The 17,500-nt window shown below is 40.2% G+C and overlaps 3 protein-coding genes across 3 annotated transcripts in view; 1 reads left to right on the top strand and 2 right to left on the bottom strand.

Annotated features, from left to right (window-relative positions):
• LOC138058269 (dehydrogenase/reductase SDR family member 6-like) overlaps positions 1–2,245 on the top strand; it is a 2,444-nt gene extending 199 nt beyond the window's left edge. The window contains exons 1-2 of the mRNA XM_068904188.1: positions 1–116; positions 1,328–2,245. The exon at positions 1–116 is cut by the window's left edge and continues 199 nt beyond it. Of these exons, the coding sequence (XP_068760289.1) occupies positions 1–116; positions 1,328–1,779 (568 nt within the window). The 3' untranslated portion in view covers positions 1,780–2,245. The remainder of the gene's footprint in view (positions 117–1,327) is intronic.
• A 1,567-nt stretch (positions 2,246–3,812) lies between these two features.
• Positions 3,813–5,743, bottom strand: LOC138058273 (transcription factor HES-2-like). Its single transcript, XM_068904191.1, has 4 exons — positions 5,306–5,743; positions 5,108–5,203; positions 4,814–4,907; positions 3,813–4,486 (listed from the first exon to the last, which is right to left on the bottom strand). Exons 1-4 carry the CDS (start codon positions 5,366–5,368, stop codon positions 4,059–4,061), a joined length of 681 nt encoding a protein of 226 aa, XP_068760292.1. The 5' UTR covers positions 5,369–5,743; the 3' UTR covers positions 3,813–4,058.
• Positions 5,744–10,447: 4,704 nt separating this feature from the next.
• Positions 10,448–17,500, bottom strand: part of LOC138058315 (transmembrane protein 209-like) — a 27,142-nt gene continuing 20,089 nt past the window's right edge. The window contains exons 14-18 of the mRNA XM_068904248.1: positions 16,855–16,969; positions 16,348–16,406; positions 15,073–15,108; positions 13,824–13,897; positions 10,448–12,159 (exon numbers count right to left, since the gene is read on the bottom strand). Coding sequence (XP_068760349.1) covers positions 12,102–12,159; positions 13,824–13,897; positions 15,073–15,108; positions 16,348–16,406; positions 16,855–16,969 — 342 coding nt within the window. The 3' untranslated portion in view covers positions 10,448–12,101. The remainder of the gene's footprint in view (positions 12,160–13,823; positions 13,898–15,072; positions 15,109–16,347; positions 16,407–16,854; positions 16,970–17,500) is intronic.

The raw sequence follows: 17,500 nt of genomic DNA on the forward strand, positions 1-17,500 counted from the left end.
TGTGACAGACTACGATGCGATCAAATCGCTAGCCAAAGAGTGTACAAAGTTGGACGTTCTTTTTAACTGCGCCGGGATAGTTCACAATGGAACCATCTTAGATTGTGAAGAGAAAGGTAAAGTTAATTGTAGTTCAATTTTGTGAAATCAATATTGTTGTTTCTCAGGTTTTCATTCAAGAAATGATTCCTCACCTGGTGAGGAGCCGTCATGGTCAGTCGCGTAATGATATATCAGCTGTTTAACATGCACGTAGACTTTTAGCTGTCGGGCTTGAAATAAATACTGGACTTGTGATCACGGCAATAAAACTCCTCTAGATTTTTAAGACTCTCTAGAGAGACAGAATGTTGTCACTATTTCATTTCACTATTTCATTTCAACGATGAAATTATTTCGGTGGAAAAGGGGCGTGTGACGTCACTACAGCCATTAAAAGCAAGGTACTAATGGCAGCAATCATCTAGGGGGGTATTTGCCTGGTATGAAATTTTTGCAACTGTGTACATGAAACCGGGAGGAAATGCTTGGTGCCTGGTTTCGAGACGAAATTATATGTTTTGTCAAGTAAATAATTTATATCGCTGACCTAAAAGAATACAGGCTTGAAATTTCTGAACACGGTCTGAGGTTTGTTGTCATTTACATGAGAATGGTATGAACTAAGACCAGTACAAGAATTTCTTGTCTCCATTGTTGCTGGACTGACTCGTCTGAGTTCATTTGCCAAGCCAGTCTTGGGTAAACACATAAAAAGAAATGTGTGGAGGCCGAAACAAACTCCTCCTGGTCTAAGTTCATCCCGGGCTCATGTAAATACCCCCGAACACGCAAATCAGGAGTTGGGGGACATTTTAAGCTGGATTGGACTAGTGCTGCCAGAATGTATTGCTTTGGATGTTCGATGCAAAATGGTGGTTGCTTGCTTAAAATTCAAGGGCAAGTTGTACATGCTTAAAAGCAATATTGTCTGCAAGTGCAACATTAAAGATTCGATGGTGATATATTTTTTTAAATATCACCATCGAATCTTTGATGTTGCACTTGCAGACAATATTGCTTTTTAATTAAAATTCAAACCCTGAGCAAACGAAAGCAGTTAAACATTTTGCTTTAAAACTCATATAGACTTAAAAGGCCTTCAATGCACTGCATAAAATTATATAATTATTGTTTGTGTGACTTGGTAAAATAAGGTCAAAGTAAAATAATTTTTGCACAGTACGGTAATTGCCTGTGCAACAGACGTCTCCTACCATGCAATAGTACATAATTTTAAAATGATAATAATAATCTTAAAATGACAATTTTTTTTTTTTTTTTTAAGACTGGGACCTCTCCTTCGACATTAATGTGAAGAGTATGTATCGTATGACTCGAGAGTTCCTTCCAGTTATGCTATCACAACAGAGTGGAGTGGTCATTAACATGGCATCTTGTGCTTCAAGCCTCAAAGGAGTACCAAATCGATTTGTCTATAGTGCTACAAAGGGAGCTGTTATTGCATTAACAAAAGCCCTTGCTGCTGATTTCACTTCCAGTGGTATCCGCACACATGCCATTTGCCCAGGCACAATCGATACCCCTTCGCTGAGAGATCGCATCAACAGTGCTCCAGATCCTGAGGAAGCTATGAAGAAGTTCCTTGCACGACAGAAGCAGGGTCGTCTTGGAACTCCACAGGAGATTGCTAAGTTAGCTGTATTTCTTGCATCAGATGAGGCTCCTTACATGACAGGGTGTGAACTCATTATTGACGGTGGATGGATGTTAGGTTAGTTTAGGAATTATGTAATGCAGTGTTTTTTGTCCTCAGTGAAGAAAAATTTGTGTCACCTTATTGTTATTCTTGATCAGCAATTAATAATTTAAGATTTAATTCAAGACAAAGAACCCCTTTAATTGTAAACAATGACTGTCTATTGCCAACAATTACATGTAGGCTTTGGGTTAATGTTAGTGTCAGTATTAGGCTTAGATCAGTGTTAGTACAGAAGAATATTCTTTTAAAATGTAGGGCTACAAAAGTTCAATCGTAAGACAGTCTGTTTCATTATGGCTTGGAAAAGAGGAAAAGTGTTTTTAAAAACAGCCAGATTTTTTAGCGTGCATTACAGTTCAATTAAGATGGGTATTGCATTTGCCATATTTTAACAGACCTGTGCATATCTATCTTCTTATGTTTGAGACTTAAATACCTTCATAATGAAACTATAATAAAGTGTAGCATTTTCTTTGTGTCTAATTTGTAATCTGCTGTTCGAGTTGTTGCCATTTGAACTTCTCCCCTACGGTCACATGCCTCTCCTGCTTTCTTAGACTACAAGCTGTCCTCCTTTTGGGCTTTTACTTAGTGTAGAAGAGGCACATGACGTAACAAAAGCTTTAGTGGTCTTTAGGGATTTAGAATTCTGATTAGGTATTGTTTCACGATTTTTGTTCTATTCTTTTACGTCATGTGTGTCTTCTACATAAAGTAAAAGCCTCCTTTTGCCGCTTTCTTCACTAATAAGAACAAAAAAAAGATAGCCACAGGAATAAATGGTCCAACGAAATCTGGACTCAAGGGAGTGCAGGAGTACAGATTTCACCCGCCTCGCTCTCTATAACCTATTGGCAAAAGAGAGACTGGCCGTAGTCTACGGCTAGCTAAATGTATCGTACCTTAGAGACATTCCAGTCAATTTTGCATTTTGTGATAAATACACCCCTCTAATGAATAAGCCATATCTAATTGAATGCCAATCCCACCCCATCTCACAGTTTATTAAAAAAAAAGTAACAATAATAATTATTGTTCTATGAATAAAAAAACACGCCAAGTTTCAAAAAACTATAGGCACCGAGCAAAATTAAAGGAATTAAGCGCTACGACTTTTGCTTCTTCCATTTGCAAACTGCTTCACAACAATTGTTGTTTTATAGCTGAAAATTTTCCCCCATAAGCGAGCGCTCTCGTTGGTTACTTCGAGGTCACATGACATCTAACAATAAAACTTTCCCGCTAAAACTCTCTGAGCGGGAAACAGTGCAAAATCTATGACGTCAGAGGGTAACAGTGCACTGTTACCCGCGAATGTTGACCGACGATCGCCGTTGCTGTTGGGGTTGAATGTTTTTTTTTGTGCTATATAACAAATCACTTATGACTGGTCCCTCGGGAAACAGTTCATTTTGTTTCCCTCGGCTGCGCCTCGGGCAAAAAAAAATTAACTCTTTCCCGGGGGACCAGTCATGAAATGTTTATTATTACCCTTGTGAAGTATCAGAGTTAACATTGTTTTGTCAAAAGAAGAGCAAAATACTTCGCATCTAGGGGAATAAATTATAGGAAAGTACGAATGCAAAGGGCAAACCAACGCAGACTTATTTCAGTTTTGGGGGCAATGTTTCGGCTGGTCTACCTTTTAAGTTTGTCACGTGATCGTTTGAGGAAACGGAGCCAGGGTTCGAAGCTTGACTGCGGTTAAATGACGGCCAATCAATAGGCCATTTCCGATTTCATGTCTGCCTCCTCTTCAAAGCGAGTCTAAGTGCAAAGGTTTTGTTATGAAAATTAGTTTTCATTCATATGTAAAGTAGAACTAATTACCATCACAAAAACTTCGCACTTAGACTCGCTTTGAAGAGGAGACATACGTGAACTCGGAAATGGCCTATTTTCCGTCAAGACCAACTAGCCTCGTTTGCATGAACAAAATACGAAAGAAAGGTTGCCTTTAAGCGAGGCTAGTTGGTCTCATAAGAAGAATTTATTGGCCGCCGTTTATGAATACGGTCTATGCCCTTCGTCAAAATAAATACGGCAGGAATAAAATAAGTTCATTTTTTATTGTTATTCTCTCAACTTTAAAAACCGCCAAGCGGACATTTTAAAACCTTAAATAATAATCTATTTTCTTTATAAAATCTCTGGCCAAAGGCTATATACAGAAATGGTATTTACAACGAAAATAAAAGCGAAAAGAACGTTTAAAGACTGCTTTTCAGCGATGCACATCATTTCGCTTATTTATTGCTCAAATTTATGGAAATTCATTCTATGCACAGTTCTTTATTTACCAAGGTCGCCACAGCGGGGCTTTTGTTGTTGAGTTAGGCGAATTCACCGGCGAAAGGTTAAACCTTGGAACATGAGCAACTGACGTCGACGGACCAACTGGCGATGGAATCGGAGAGATTTCGGGCCGAACCGGACTGACCGGAATAAACACGGTGGATTTGCTCTGTGGCGATGGGGGCGGTGAAGGATACGGAACCCAGACGGCGCTTGGTGAAATGGCGGGAAAACTTGGACTCATGGCGGGAACCCCTGGAGCGTGGCTCGTGGCGACACGGTTCGTGGCGTTACCATGACAGCACGATGCCAAATGATTCAAGAGTTTTTCCCTGAGTTGGCTGTTTGCTTCGTTCGCCAAAACATTTCTGCTAACTTCGTTGGCGCATCGATTGAAGCCAGCTCTGTAATCAGCCATGGATTTGGGATCTACAAAAACACCAAAAAAACCTCGTTAAAATGTTCAGCTCGTTTTACAATTTACTTTATTGGAAGTTATTCACTCGAGTTTGCGCTGAAATTGAGTAGCAAATATGCCGGAGACTGATCGTGATTAAAAGCGAAGCAGACCAAAAAGGTGAAAAAGTGACATCAACAATCACATCATAGTGAACTTGCTTCTTACGCGGACGGTTCTGACAGCTTTATTTTCAAATAACGCCTCCGTGCTGATACTGCACCTCCGTTGCCATCCATTTACGCACTGAATAAAATCTGTCTAGTATCAACTCATATTCATAATAATTATCTTAATACCTTGTGTGCGCATTTCCTTTCTTTGAATAGCCCGCAAGAAAGTCACTGTCATGTCTAAAACGTCAGCTTTCTCCATCTTAGAATATCGAGAAGCCTGCGTAAGAGATGACAAACGATTATTAGCAAACAGTAATTAACTAGTAATTAAAAATGAAATGATAGTCGGCTAAGATCTCTAGGGCGGGAAGCCCAAGAAGAAAATGAATTCACTTTCAGTGTTTGTCAAGTTTTAAAAAGTTTGCGTTAACCTTGCGTTCTGCCTTGACACAAAATAAAAAATTTCTGTATACGTACATCCTTCTGTAAAAGGTCCAGCACCAAGTTCTTGAGCTCGTTCAGGCTGTCATTAATTCTTGCACGTCGCATTTTCTCCATAAGAGGCTTTTTGGCCTGAAATAACAACATAATTTTAGGCGCAACTCAGGAAAAGTTATGAGTATTTCAAGGTTGTGTAATTTGGAAAACAAATTGTAAAAGATATTAAAAGCTTACCTTTCTCCTGTCAGAGAGAATCTTGCTAACATACATGGAACTGTCGATGCACTCGACGGCCATCTTGCTTTTCAAGTCTCGAGGTTAGTTTCAGAGAGCTTTGTTTCCGAGATGTTGACAAGATGAGTGCTTTCCGCGATCTATCCGTCATGGATGGTGCCGTGCATTTATATTCATCAATCGTGGGAAAAAATCAAGTCGTGTGCCGACATTTGATGAGTCTTATTTACAAACACCTGTCTACTGACAATCGGCTTGCTGCAGAAAACAATGCTGGCTACACACACAATGCCCGAACCGTGGGAACAGTCGACTGTGATTGGTCGAGCGCTTTGATTCGCACGATTACGTTGTTTGCATTGTTTTATTGCCTTCAGTGGCGCGTGAAGAGCGTGAGACCAGGCGAATCTGATTGGCCAATTGGCGCAAGCATCATCATGGCTGGGTTTCTTGTACATTCAAATGCTGCATAACAAAAGCAAAATGACAGTCTTGGGTTATTAAGAACGGACGTCGAAACTCAGGCTTTTACAGCACGTGTCGTGCACTTAAAAGAGAATTTCTTTGCTCTCATTTGCTATGAAGTCATTTTATACGCTATCCTTAAGAGTTTAACATCACTAATCAGTTTTATATTAACCGTTTTAGAGAGTTTAAGCCGTTCTCTTGTAATCCACGTGCTGTGGAAAGCATAACAGGTATTGTTTTTATTGTTTGCCAGCTTCAGTTCGCAGTTGATTCTTCTTTACCGCTTAAATCGCTCATTGTACGCAGCATTTCAATGACAAAAGAGGACGAAAATTTCCCACGGTAGAATGAGCTGCAAAATAAATGGGAAATAAACGACACATTCCCTTGGTGCTTGTAATCAAACACAAGACCAGGTGTAGATTTGTTTGTTGTCATGTAATGGGGACATTGATATTAATCAGTGTAAAACTGAATAATGCGTTTCGGAGAGCAAACGCCAGACTTTTAAATGATAAGCAATTAGTAAGTGTAAAATCGCACCAATTTTTCGTATCAAATCACATAAAAGTTCAAAAACATCTGACAGAAAAGTTTCATTGCTTCTTTTGCAAAACGAATGGGCTTTGGCATTCATCTATCTATAAAATGTATTCCACGGTTGGGATAAATTTCATGAAAACGAATATGGAGTTACTATTTATTTACTTTCAATTTCAAACCATTTAAAACTTTTAATAAAATATAACAAACACACATTAAAAGTTTTAAATTTGTTGTTTATACTTATTCAAACTTGCTGGCAGGGCTAACTTTCAAAAATGAAGGGAAATACAAGGTTTCAACAGGGCGCCATTTTTCTGTCTAAAATTATTTCCTAACTGTACATGACATTTAAAAATCCGCGGTCGCTGTATTCAAGCTCCTGATTCTCTCCAGACTCGAAGAACGACCTCCAATGGTGTATTCTAAAATGCAACAGGTTATACAATTCTCTTCCACTTTTAGATTTTAATCCCTGTCTCGAATTTTAATTGCTCCATAGTAAGCTTCTTAGAAAGATGTACCCGTCGCGTCGGGCCAGAAGTCGGTAGCAACCATTAAAATCCTTCACAATCACTTCCGTAAACAACAAAACACGGGAACGTAAAACAGAACGGAAATGGCCAAAATAGAAACCCGTTGGGTCCACGAAAGAAGCAGTTTCATGCGAAATGTGTCACAGTTGTTACGTTATGAGCATTTTTAGTATCACAAATTACAGAACAACTTAGGTGAGCTTGACCATCACGAAACACCTTTGCGTGCGATGAAGGAGACCCATTCCTAATGGGGGCAATTTAAATTTACCAGTGATTAAAAATCGAGCAGTCTTTGAACACCCAACTGGTCCTGCACTTTCCGATCAACCGCTGTAATACCATATCGCCTTTTCATATAGCAATATTTATCAAATTTTATTGAAGCCCAGTCAGTCCGCAATAACATTCCCATTCTTCAAGTCCATCTAGCGTGCTTAAAGACTTTGAAGAAGTCTTGGAAGTTTTTCAATCCTTAAATTAAAAAAAAAATGTTCAAAGATGCTTTATCGAGGAAAAAACTTCGCCCTCACTTGTTAACAAGTTTACCTGGAACAAGTATTTATCGTCATTGCGAGATGATAAGCTTAAGAAAGTATTGATTACCAATCGGTCGAGTTATGACAATGGCAGAACTTTCCCCTTGATCTATTTAAAACCTTGTCTCTTACAAGCCTGGTTTTCACTAGCGACGCAGGCACAAGCATAAGCAGCTTATGCTAGTGAAAACGAAAGTCGACAGAAGCATCAAAATTAACCACGGCATCCATTTTATTCAAATGCTGAGACGCGGGGAATCTGGAACGAGTGCTTTAATTGTCCAGACGTGGCAAATTTCCTTTGTGCTTGTGCTGCGTTTCGTTTTCACACAACGCAAAGCGAACGAAAGATATAAGCCTACGCTTGTAATTATGCTTGCGTCAACCTCATTTTCACGGTGAATCGAAATAAGCGCTTTTATGCTGGCGCTTGTTCTTGCGTAGCTAGTGAAAACCAGGCTTTTAAAACGCTTTTCAAGTTCTCTCGCCCGTTACATACAGTCCAATCGTGAGTCACTTGATCTATGCATTCGAAGTCAACATGAAGGTGGGCAACTGGAACTGTAGCCTCAGTCTATACTGATATACTCCTTTGGCTTCTTGCGACACTATAAATCTAATATCTATGAAAAAAAATTTACTTGCGTGTTTAAATGGGGTTGTTAAAAGTTGAAGTTGAAATGTTATCACCTAGTCATCCTTGTGCGGGTCACATTGGTGAGAGGCGTGCTCCCACCACTGCGCCAACCCTGGTCCCATATGGGAAATGAAAAATCCAAAGGACTGAATTTTCTTTCGCCATGTTAAAGTTCCAGGTCACATTTTACTCAAGAGCACTTCGAATTCAGATTTTCTTTAATCTCTCGAATAGCGATCCTAGCTGCTGGAACGGTCTATTCAGCCCTTCACGAATTTGAATTGAAATTCCTCAACACTCCACAGCGGCCTACCGATGAAGTTTTAAAAGAACGAATTTTTTTGCAGATGAAGGAAAAAAGGAAGCATTGATTTCTATACTCGGTTTGTTGAAAAGTTTGTAGTCCAATTCAGATGATTTGAATGCATGACCTCACGCATGTTACTTCAAAGATATCCTAAGAACCTTACCGGCCCGCAGTTGAGATCTTCCTATATTTTTGCATCTTCCGATCGAAATTAAGTGTCATCAACTCATTGAGAAAAATTTCTTTAGCTTTTACGCTTCTCCGATAACTTTGACCTTTCGCCCACCTTCCTGTTTCTGCGATTTCTCTTAGCAACAACTCCAGACATGTTTGTTTTTGTTTTGTTTTGGTCGTCAAGAAACGAGAATTTTCTTTCTCCATCTTCAGACTGATCACGCAGAGTCCTTGACCTTATGGACGAAAGCTTACTCATTAAGATTTCCTTTTCCCAGAGCGTATTAAAATCTCACAAGGAAGCATTCTAAGTAAGCCACATTAAAATGCCAAGACGATAATTCTGTGTGAAGTTGAAAAACAAGGGATTAATTTTATTGGATTATAACATTAAACTAAGACATTTGGGCTGTCAACTAGATGAGCCTGTGCGCATGCCCGTTGTGGCGTGAATGACGCAAATGGCAAGGCAGGGAGCAATCTCTAACACAGAGCTCTTCTCTTGACTGAGGGAGAGGAGCTCTGGAGAACCCTGAAACAAAGTGTCTTCTCATTGGTTTGCGTGAAGAACAATCAAAAGCGTCCCTAATTTGGTGCATTCGTGTTAGCACGATGAGTGAGCAGGCGCCGTAAGGTTCAAATAACCAATTTTTGGCTATAAGAAGCCTACGGCGCATGTTCTAATGCATAGAGTTTCCCAGAGCCTTCGCTCGATCCGAGGCTCTGGTGACGAGAATGGGCAGGGAGTTCCCGAGCCAAGGCAAGTACCCTTGACGAAAACAACGCTGACCACTAAAAAGCTAGTCTAATAGGTGAAGAAAGCGTCCTGCACGTGCGATATGCACTCAACTACATTTCATCTCGTCCTCTGATAGCAACCAAATAAATTTATCCAAATTGAGTTTTGACGTCTGCAAGAGCACACAGCAGTCAATCCTTCATTCTCTTTGTTTACTCCAGTGGCGTATTCCACTGATATACAACGCAAACAGGATAGAATCACAGCAAAGGAGTCAGGATTTGCTTTTCACTAGCGACTCAAGCACAAGCGAGGCCTGGAACAACAAAACTGAAACAACCCAAACGCATACAAAAATGCTAACCTTAGGCCTAAACATTATCTAAAGCATATTGTTTAGGCCTAAGGTTAGCATTTTTGTAAAGATTTGGGTTGTTTCAGCTAGGGTACCCTTCCCCCCCTACCGCCACCCCAGGCCTCTCACGTCCAAGGACACTTTGAGATATGGAAACAAGTCTTTACCAAGCATAAGCCTCCGCCATTTTGTTCAAATGCTCAGACGCGGGGAACCTGGAAGGAGTGCTTTGATTGGCCAGACACGATCAAACGTAGTAAGTTCCCTTGTGCGCATGCCTTGTTTCGTTTTCACACGACTTAAAGCGAACGCAAGGACAAGCTCAAGCACAAGAAAAGGAAAAAACATTGATCGTTGTCCTTGTGCTTGTGCTTATGCTCGCGTCAAGACATATTAGCCAATCAAAAGGCTGATACGACAATTTTTCACTAGTGAAAATAAAGATGCAGCCAATCAGAGCGTCGATACGTCGTTTTTCACTAGTGAAAAAAATCGTATGACCAATCAGCTGGCTACTCTAGCGCAAAGAGACTATTTTTATCTCGATCCTTTTTGGAGTGTAAATCTCGGTACGTATATAATAAGAGTTTTTATGCATGCGTCAATAGTGAAAGCCAGGTTCTATGCGATCCGAAACTTATTTGGAAACTCGTTCAAAAAGGCTTGATTTCTGAAGATGCCGCTTGGTAGGCCTCCTAAGGAAGTTGTGGGCTTCTGGCAAAGGACCCCTTGTCTCTTACTCGCTCGGCTGGGATCACGTTTGTCACCGAGGTGGACCATCAGCACCAACACTTACAAAAGACTACATTTCAAGGATAGGTGGAATTGAAATATATAAGCTGTCTTAAAACAAACATAACCTCTTTTATTTTTAATGTAAACTTAACTAAAATTTCAATGAAGAATTTGTAAGTGGACTTACAAAAAAATCCTACATACAAAATTCCATCTTCGTGTTTAACGAATGATTAGCAAAGATGCAAACACAAACATGTTTCGGTTCATACACTTCCGTTTTTCAAAACGTCTCAAAGGCCTTTCTCTATCTAATCTATGTGAATGGAAACTACTTTTCATACGAAAAGGATTAGTGAATTTTTAAAAATGGGTTGACAGTCTTAATGTCACTAGAAAGCTGTATTCTATTGACTATTTATGTTATTATTTTTAATGTAAACAAAACGAACATTTCAATGAAGAATTTGTAAGTGGACATAGAAAAGTTTTTGCAAAAACAAACATGTTTCGGTTCATACACTTCTTTTTTCAAAACGCCTAAAAGGTCTTTCTCTAGCAAATCCATATGAATGGAAACTACTTTTCATACGAAATAGGATTAGTGAACTTTTAAAAAAACGGGTTGACAGTCTAAATTTCATGTGAAAGGTGTATTCCATTGATTATTACAGAGAATCCTTAAGATTCTCTTAATTTGGAAGCCGTTTGACACATTTGTCCGTTTTCACCTCAAAAATCTTGTGAAAAGTGTTTATTTGTGTTATCACGGTTGGACTGGCACGAGCATGCGATGGAGGCAGATGAGGGACTACTGCTTCAAACTCGATTCCATGCTCGTTCCAGTGCAACCGCGAGAATACGACTATGGCTACGTTAGGTAGCTTTCATTCCCAAATAGCCCATTTCTGAGTTGCTGCACGCCTCAGTTTCAAAGCGAGTTCTCGTTGCGTATTCTTATGCAAATCAAGCTCATTTCCCTTACAATAGTTGAGCACCAAGACTCACTTCGAAACCGAGACAAACAGCATCTCGAAAATGGCCTATTCGCCAACTCGGATGAACATACTGTCTAAGCAGAGATGTATTTGATATCAGTCAGCCATTTTGTGCACAGGAAGACTTACCATAAAAGGAGTGGCTTTGTCTTCTGCTTTCATTTAAATTTATGCAGGCCTAACTGATAATCCAAGATGGCCACTAACAGTGACAGCAAAATAGAAACGGGTCACTTAAAAGATGTTTCCATGGCGAAAAACGTGACGAAGCAACTTAAAAACGAGAAAGCCAAACACCATCCCCTAAAAGATTACGGATAAGGTTGCCTGTGATCGCTGTTAAAGGTATTTTGTCACAAATTATCACAGAGCTCTTATCATCAATGCGTCGTCCATGGCTGCTTCAAAAATGATCCACAATGGACTAAGGTACCGTACCCTTTATAGCACGTCTTCGTATTTGAGGTCACCTCAGCCTCGTTTTCAAAACGAATTGCCGTGCATTCTTGTGTATCAGTAATAGGCAACTTTTATCACACTTCAAATTCGTTTGAGAAGAAGCTGAAATTATCTCGCAAAGTAACGAACAGACAAAGCAGGACCGCACAAATAACACGACAGTTCTTCATATCCACGTAATGCCGTCCGAGGTTTGCGTTCAGCTTCTTCGTTGGCTCCTCGTTTCAGCCTTAGGAACGGCCAAACAAAATCCAATCACGTGATCAGCGACATGCCGGTCCCTCCTTGGAGCATGTTGCGAGTCCATCATTTCTTGTTTAGAATACAGAGAATGTTTACGCCTGACATTCCCAAATTCACACGCCTGAAATATTCAAAGGATTTGTTTGCTAATAAGATTGGAAATTATAAATTGAAAGGAACGGCGTATTTGATTTGTCTCAGATTCATTCAAATTTAGCGTGCTTTCCGAGAAAAAACGCCACGATTGTGTAAATCATCAAGGCTAACATAACACGGTTGCTACCTAATAGAATACCATGACGTAGTAGCTCTCGTAAGGTACAATGTGACATGACCATTTTCCCATAATCCATATCAAGCTTTCAGTCTTCTAAATTAACGATAATATTGAATTCATTTAGCAAATTAAGAACCCATGATACAAGTTGTTTCTCGCGACGTCACGCATTGTTATTAACATGCCATCCAGAATCTAATTAGCTGTTGAAACAATAGGGCCGTTTATACGAGAGAAAATAAGCCGCGGCTTACACTGGCCGCGGCGTACATAATACGCGAAAAGAACTATTTATACGAGTATAAACTCCCAGGCCAGGATAAGCCGCGGCTTCAGAAGGCCGTGAACGTAGATTTTATAGCATTTATACTGGGTGTTCGCGTCTTATGTAAGCCGCGGCCAGAGTAAGCCACGGCTTATTTTCACTCGTATAAACGGCCCTAATGACTTCTTTTGTTCCGTGGTTGGTAAATTTGATTATCAAAAGAAATGCATGTGTGTTTGTAAACATAAAATATCGCTATAGTCAACACAAGGTAGAGAATGGGTTACATTCCCAGCCACGTGTGAGCCCGCGTTCCTTGCCCCCTCCCCCTAGCCGGACTCTTAAAACGGCTGGGGGAACTTTCCGTTTGAAAGAACTGACCGGCCAGACCGGGCATTGGGAAGAAATAACTCTACAACGCCTTTAAATTAACGCACTTCGTGGATGACATAACTCTTCCGGAAGAATGCGAGGGATTATCGTGCAAGTCTTCTTTCAAATTGTTGCATTTTCTTTGCAAACTGACGGGTCTGGTCGGACAGTTCTGACAAAAGGAAAGCGCCCTAGGTCACATGAATACCACAGTCAATCTAGATAGAGTTCAAATGTTGAACCATAAGTGGTATTTTGCTTCAACCGCAAAGTGAGCTTTCCCTAATTTAGACACAAAATACATATTAAGCTACTTGTTTGCCTGTCACCGATATAACGATCGTTCTGGTTGGCTAACTGGAAGTGCCAGCACATTATTCTGCCATAATGCAAACTAAATTACGCGCTCGCATTACCAGATGCAATCAATTCCGCTTGAATCAACTTCAAAGCCACATGCTAAATAACTTATTAACCTCGAACGTTCGGTCTTTCCGAGGAAATATCAAATCCCGTCCTTGCAGCGGCAATTTTTGCATAAAGACTTCCGATTAATAAGTAGTTGATATCATACACTCATTTTCGAAGTCGGAGTCAACATTCGCCCTAGGGGCCCGTTTCTCGAAAGTCCCGAAAACTTTCGGGCCCGAAAAGCCATTTGTGAAACTGCCAACCGCTTGTTTTGAAAAGGCGACCTTTTACCATGTTTTCAACCTAACTTAAAGAAATATGTCTGTGAAGTTTGACGACTTAAATGCGCTCCGTTCTTGAGATACAAAAGGAATTGTGACACCCGAAATGCCCCGAAAAGTTTCGGGACTTTCGAGAAACGGGCCCCAGATCTCTCGCTGAAATTGTCTCAGCCACTTACCCCAGCATGCCATATCGCTTCGTTTTGACGTGATGAAGAAAGAAAATGATGGTATGAAACAAATTATTTTGTCCCTAAAACGAACAAACAAATGTATTTTATAATAAGCTATCAATAGTTTATTAGTATATACTAAAACAGTTGATAGCGTTGAAGGGCGCTCTGATTGGATACTCAAACCTTTACCATTCACTTCCGGGCAACTCGCGCGGGATTTGGGCCCGAAGATACTGTACTCGTTGACGGAATAAATGAGTTCAAATCGTCTTTTTGTGCTATATTATAGCACTGCTTTAGTATATAGTAAAACAACTATTCACCTCAGTGACGGTGGCTAGTGGTGGATATTTATCTCTTCGTTTCGCGGCCCGGTAAATATCCACCACTAGCTACCTCCACTTCGGTGAATAGCGATAAGGATCTTGAGAAGGTATTAACAAAATTCGGGCATCATCGAAGATGGAGATGTTGAATAATAACGTTAACGATGATGAAGATGATGATGATGTCAACGTTTATGACGAACGTCAAAGACCAGGGGCCCGTTTCTCGAAAGTCCCGTAAACTTTTCGGGCCCGAAAAGCCATTTGTGAAAGTGCCAACCGCTTGTTCTGGAAAACCGATCATTTAACGTGTTTTAAGGTAACAAAAAGAAAAATAACTGTGAAGTTTGACGAATTAAATCCTCTCCGTTCGCGAGATACAAAGGGAATTGTGACACCCGAAAATGGCCCGTAAAGTTTCGGGACTTTTGAGAAACGGGTCCCAGATACGAGAGAAAAAAAACGGTCCGAAAGCACGAACTAGAGAAACTAGGCCCTGATTACATGAGACCGGTACGAACTCAAAGAGGTACGACTTCAGACCCGTCTCCACACAAATGCTTGTTTTCGTTGACATGAAGCCGGTCTGAAAAGTCATCTCATGCCGGTTTCACTCATTCGGGTTGCTGAACCGACACGAATGACTCGGACTGGTCTGAAGTCGGACCGCGGAATCATGTAAACACGAACTGATTTGAGACCGGTCGGTCGACCGGTCGAGATTATTATTTTGAGCATGCGCAATAGTTTTACTGCTCATTTCAAGATGGCGGATAACAAGTAAGAGTCCAAAGGGGTCGCCCGCAAGTCCCGTACCGGGCTCATGTAAATTTAATCCCACCGGTCTGAGTCGTACCGATCAGATTTCGTACCGATCTCGTGTAATCAGGGCCTACTACAACTAAAAATCATTTCCTTAACCATACCTTTGGCATGTCAAAAACTTCATCTTCAACAATAACCTACGAAAGGCAACAGATTGCAAACTTGTTACAAGAGCAGTTGTTAATACCACTGAAATCTGCCATTATAAAACCCGTATCCTAACTACGTATGTGATTTTTCTTCGAATATGTATTTGATGGTTCCCGGCAAATTCAACCTCGTTCTCTAAATAGATAAATTGCCCTCTGGATAGCCCATTCAACATAAGCTTCTTAAGTCTTGTGTTCATTTGAATTTAATCTTTGTTATTACATGGATATCAATGAAATACCGGGACTTTTCTTGTTCCTAAAATTTGAGATCTTCGTCGCGCAACGTGTAAATACTACTTTTATCTTTCTACGTGACGATATTGAGGTAGTCATGGTTACGGACACGTCAGCCAATAATATTAGTGCATCCTGTTAAAGCGCGAAGTCGTGCGGCCGTTGGTGTCATTAATATAGTCCAGTTTCAAGTTGGAAGATACGTGCTGTATTTTGTCATTTAGTGGTTATCTATTGCACAAAATTATCTAAACACGGTAAAACCTTCAGGGTTAAAATTAGGGTTAGCGTTAGGGTTAGGTTAGGGTAATTGTATAATTACTGAACGTTTTATACCTTGTTTAAAAAAATTTGAAACAATAGAAAAAGAGACACCAAGTACCTACCTTCGAGTTCTCCATGATCACTGAATAAAAAGATTGAGGACGCATTTTTACACGGTTCGCCTCCATATGAAGTGAATATATTCACAAATACCGGCAGCAAGGTGCCTGAAACTTGAAACTAAACGATAGACAGAGTAGTAAACAAGTCATCTCCTCGCTGGAATTTCAGAATATATTCACCTCAGATGGAGCCTAACCGTGTAAAAGTGCGTCCTCAATCTTTTTATTCAGCGGTCATGGAGAACTTGAAACTGGACTATCGAAATATTATTTTAAAATATCAGTAAAAAAATGTCTTCCAGATACGAAGACTGAGGAACGACCGGCGTCTTTCTTCAGTCAAAGTGATCACTTTTTTTGGTACTTTTAAAATGTATAAAAAGTGTGATGTCTTGGATTTGGATTCTTATTGTCAATGTAATAAACAAGACATTCCATGGTGGCGCGTGCTAATACGATATCACTCGTTAGACACCACCAGCACTTGAAGATAAATTTCGTATCCCCGTGCGGTCATGTAATATCCTCAATATAACCAATCCTTAGAAGTTTTATAACTATCACTATGCTCGGATCTAAATTTTCGATTTTCGTTAACGTTCACCTTAAAATGTGGTGGATGGAGGCGCGACTGATAAATACACAGGTCACTCTTCCGCGCACCTGCAACCAAAGGAACATCACGTCAGAGCTCTGATACTTATGTATCGAATTTTGACCAAAGATCATTAAAATGGCTGTGACAGTGCCCTTTTAAGTCTAAATGCAAGCTACCTATTTAAAACAACACAGCTAGCATAGAGTCACGGGTGTGTCTTTTAGATTTTTAGATCAAGGTTATTTCATCTGTTGACGTTTGCTAGAGGACACGTTAGTGACATTTTACTATCACTTGCGGCCGTTGTTTGGGACAAGCGTTGCGTGACGCCCCAAACAACGGCTGCGAAGGAGAGGCGAGTTGCAAATCATGACGTCAGCGATGCTGCCCCAATACACACGTGACGCAAGCTAAAATACAAACGCCACCAAAAATTCAACATTTACCCATCCCCTCTTCAACCCCCAGGAAAAATAAAACATTCGTCCTTAAGTCAAACTAGTTTCAGCTCACTCGGTTTGTCAGGTGTCTTTAGAAAATGAAGACCAGTAAATGTTCGTCCATCCGGGAAGGTGGGATCTGCGGGCAGCCGGGAATCCATGTATGTACAGAACAGGTGTAGCAGCAACTACAAAGATAGAAACGTGAGCACGTTTAATCAAGAAGATGGCAACAGGAACTGATTTTTATTTGAATCCAAAATTCATCTTACCGTTTAAGCCTGGTTTTTCTTTGTTTTGTTTTGTTTTGTTTTTGTTTTTCTGACTTGCGACACAAGCATAAGAACAAGCAACAGAAGCAAACTAGATAAATGAAAGAAGTTTCTTTTTATGTTTTTTTTTGTTTTAAGAGTCAGAGCTTACGTATTTCAAGTCCATCTAACCTTTAATTGCCTATCACCAAAAAAAGAACCCTTTCCGCTCAACGATTCTCTCCACTTGTCTACAATTACTGAATTCTTAGGTTCCCTAAACTAGAGAGTTCTAAAAAGTGGAAAAACTAGTTTTAATTTAATCTGGCCACGCGCAAGGAAGATGAATGGGTTTAATACCGGGTCACTTTACCATATCAACCCAGTTGATAAACACACTTCTGTGATGCGCAAACTCAGTCGAGTATTGATCATTGGTACGTCAGGGCATTGAATGACTAAAAGCAT

Source organism: Montipora capricornis, chromosome 7, assembly GCF_036669925.1.
Source record: "Montipora capricornis isolate CH-2021 chromosome 7, ASM3666992v2, whole genome shotgun sequence".
NCBI lineage: Eukaryota > Metazoa > Cnidaria > Anthozoa > Scleractinia > Acroporidae > Montipora > Montipora capricornis.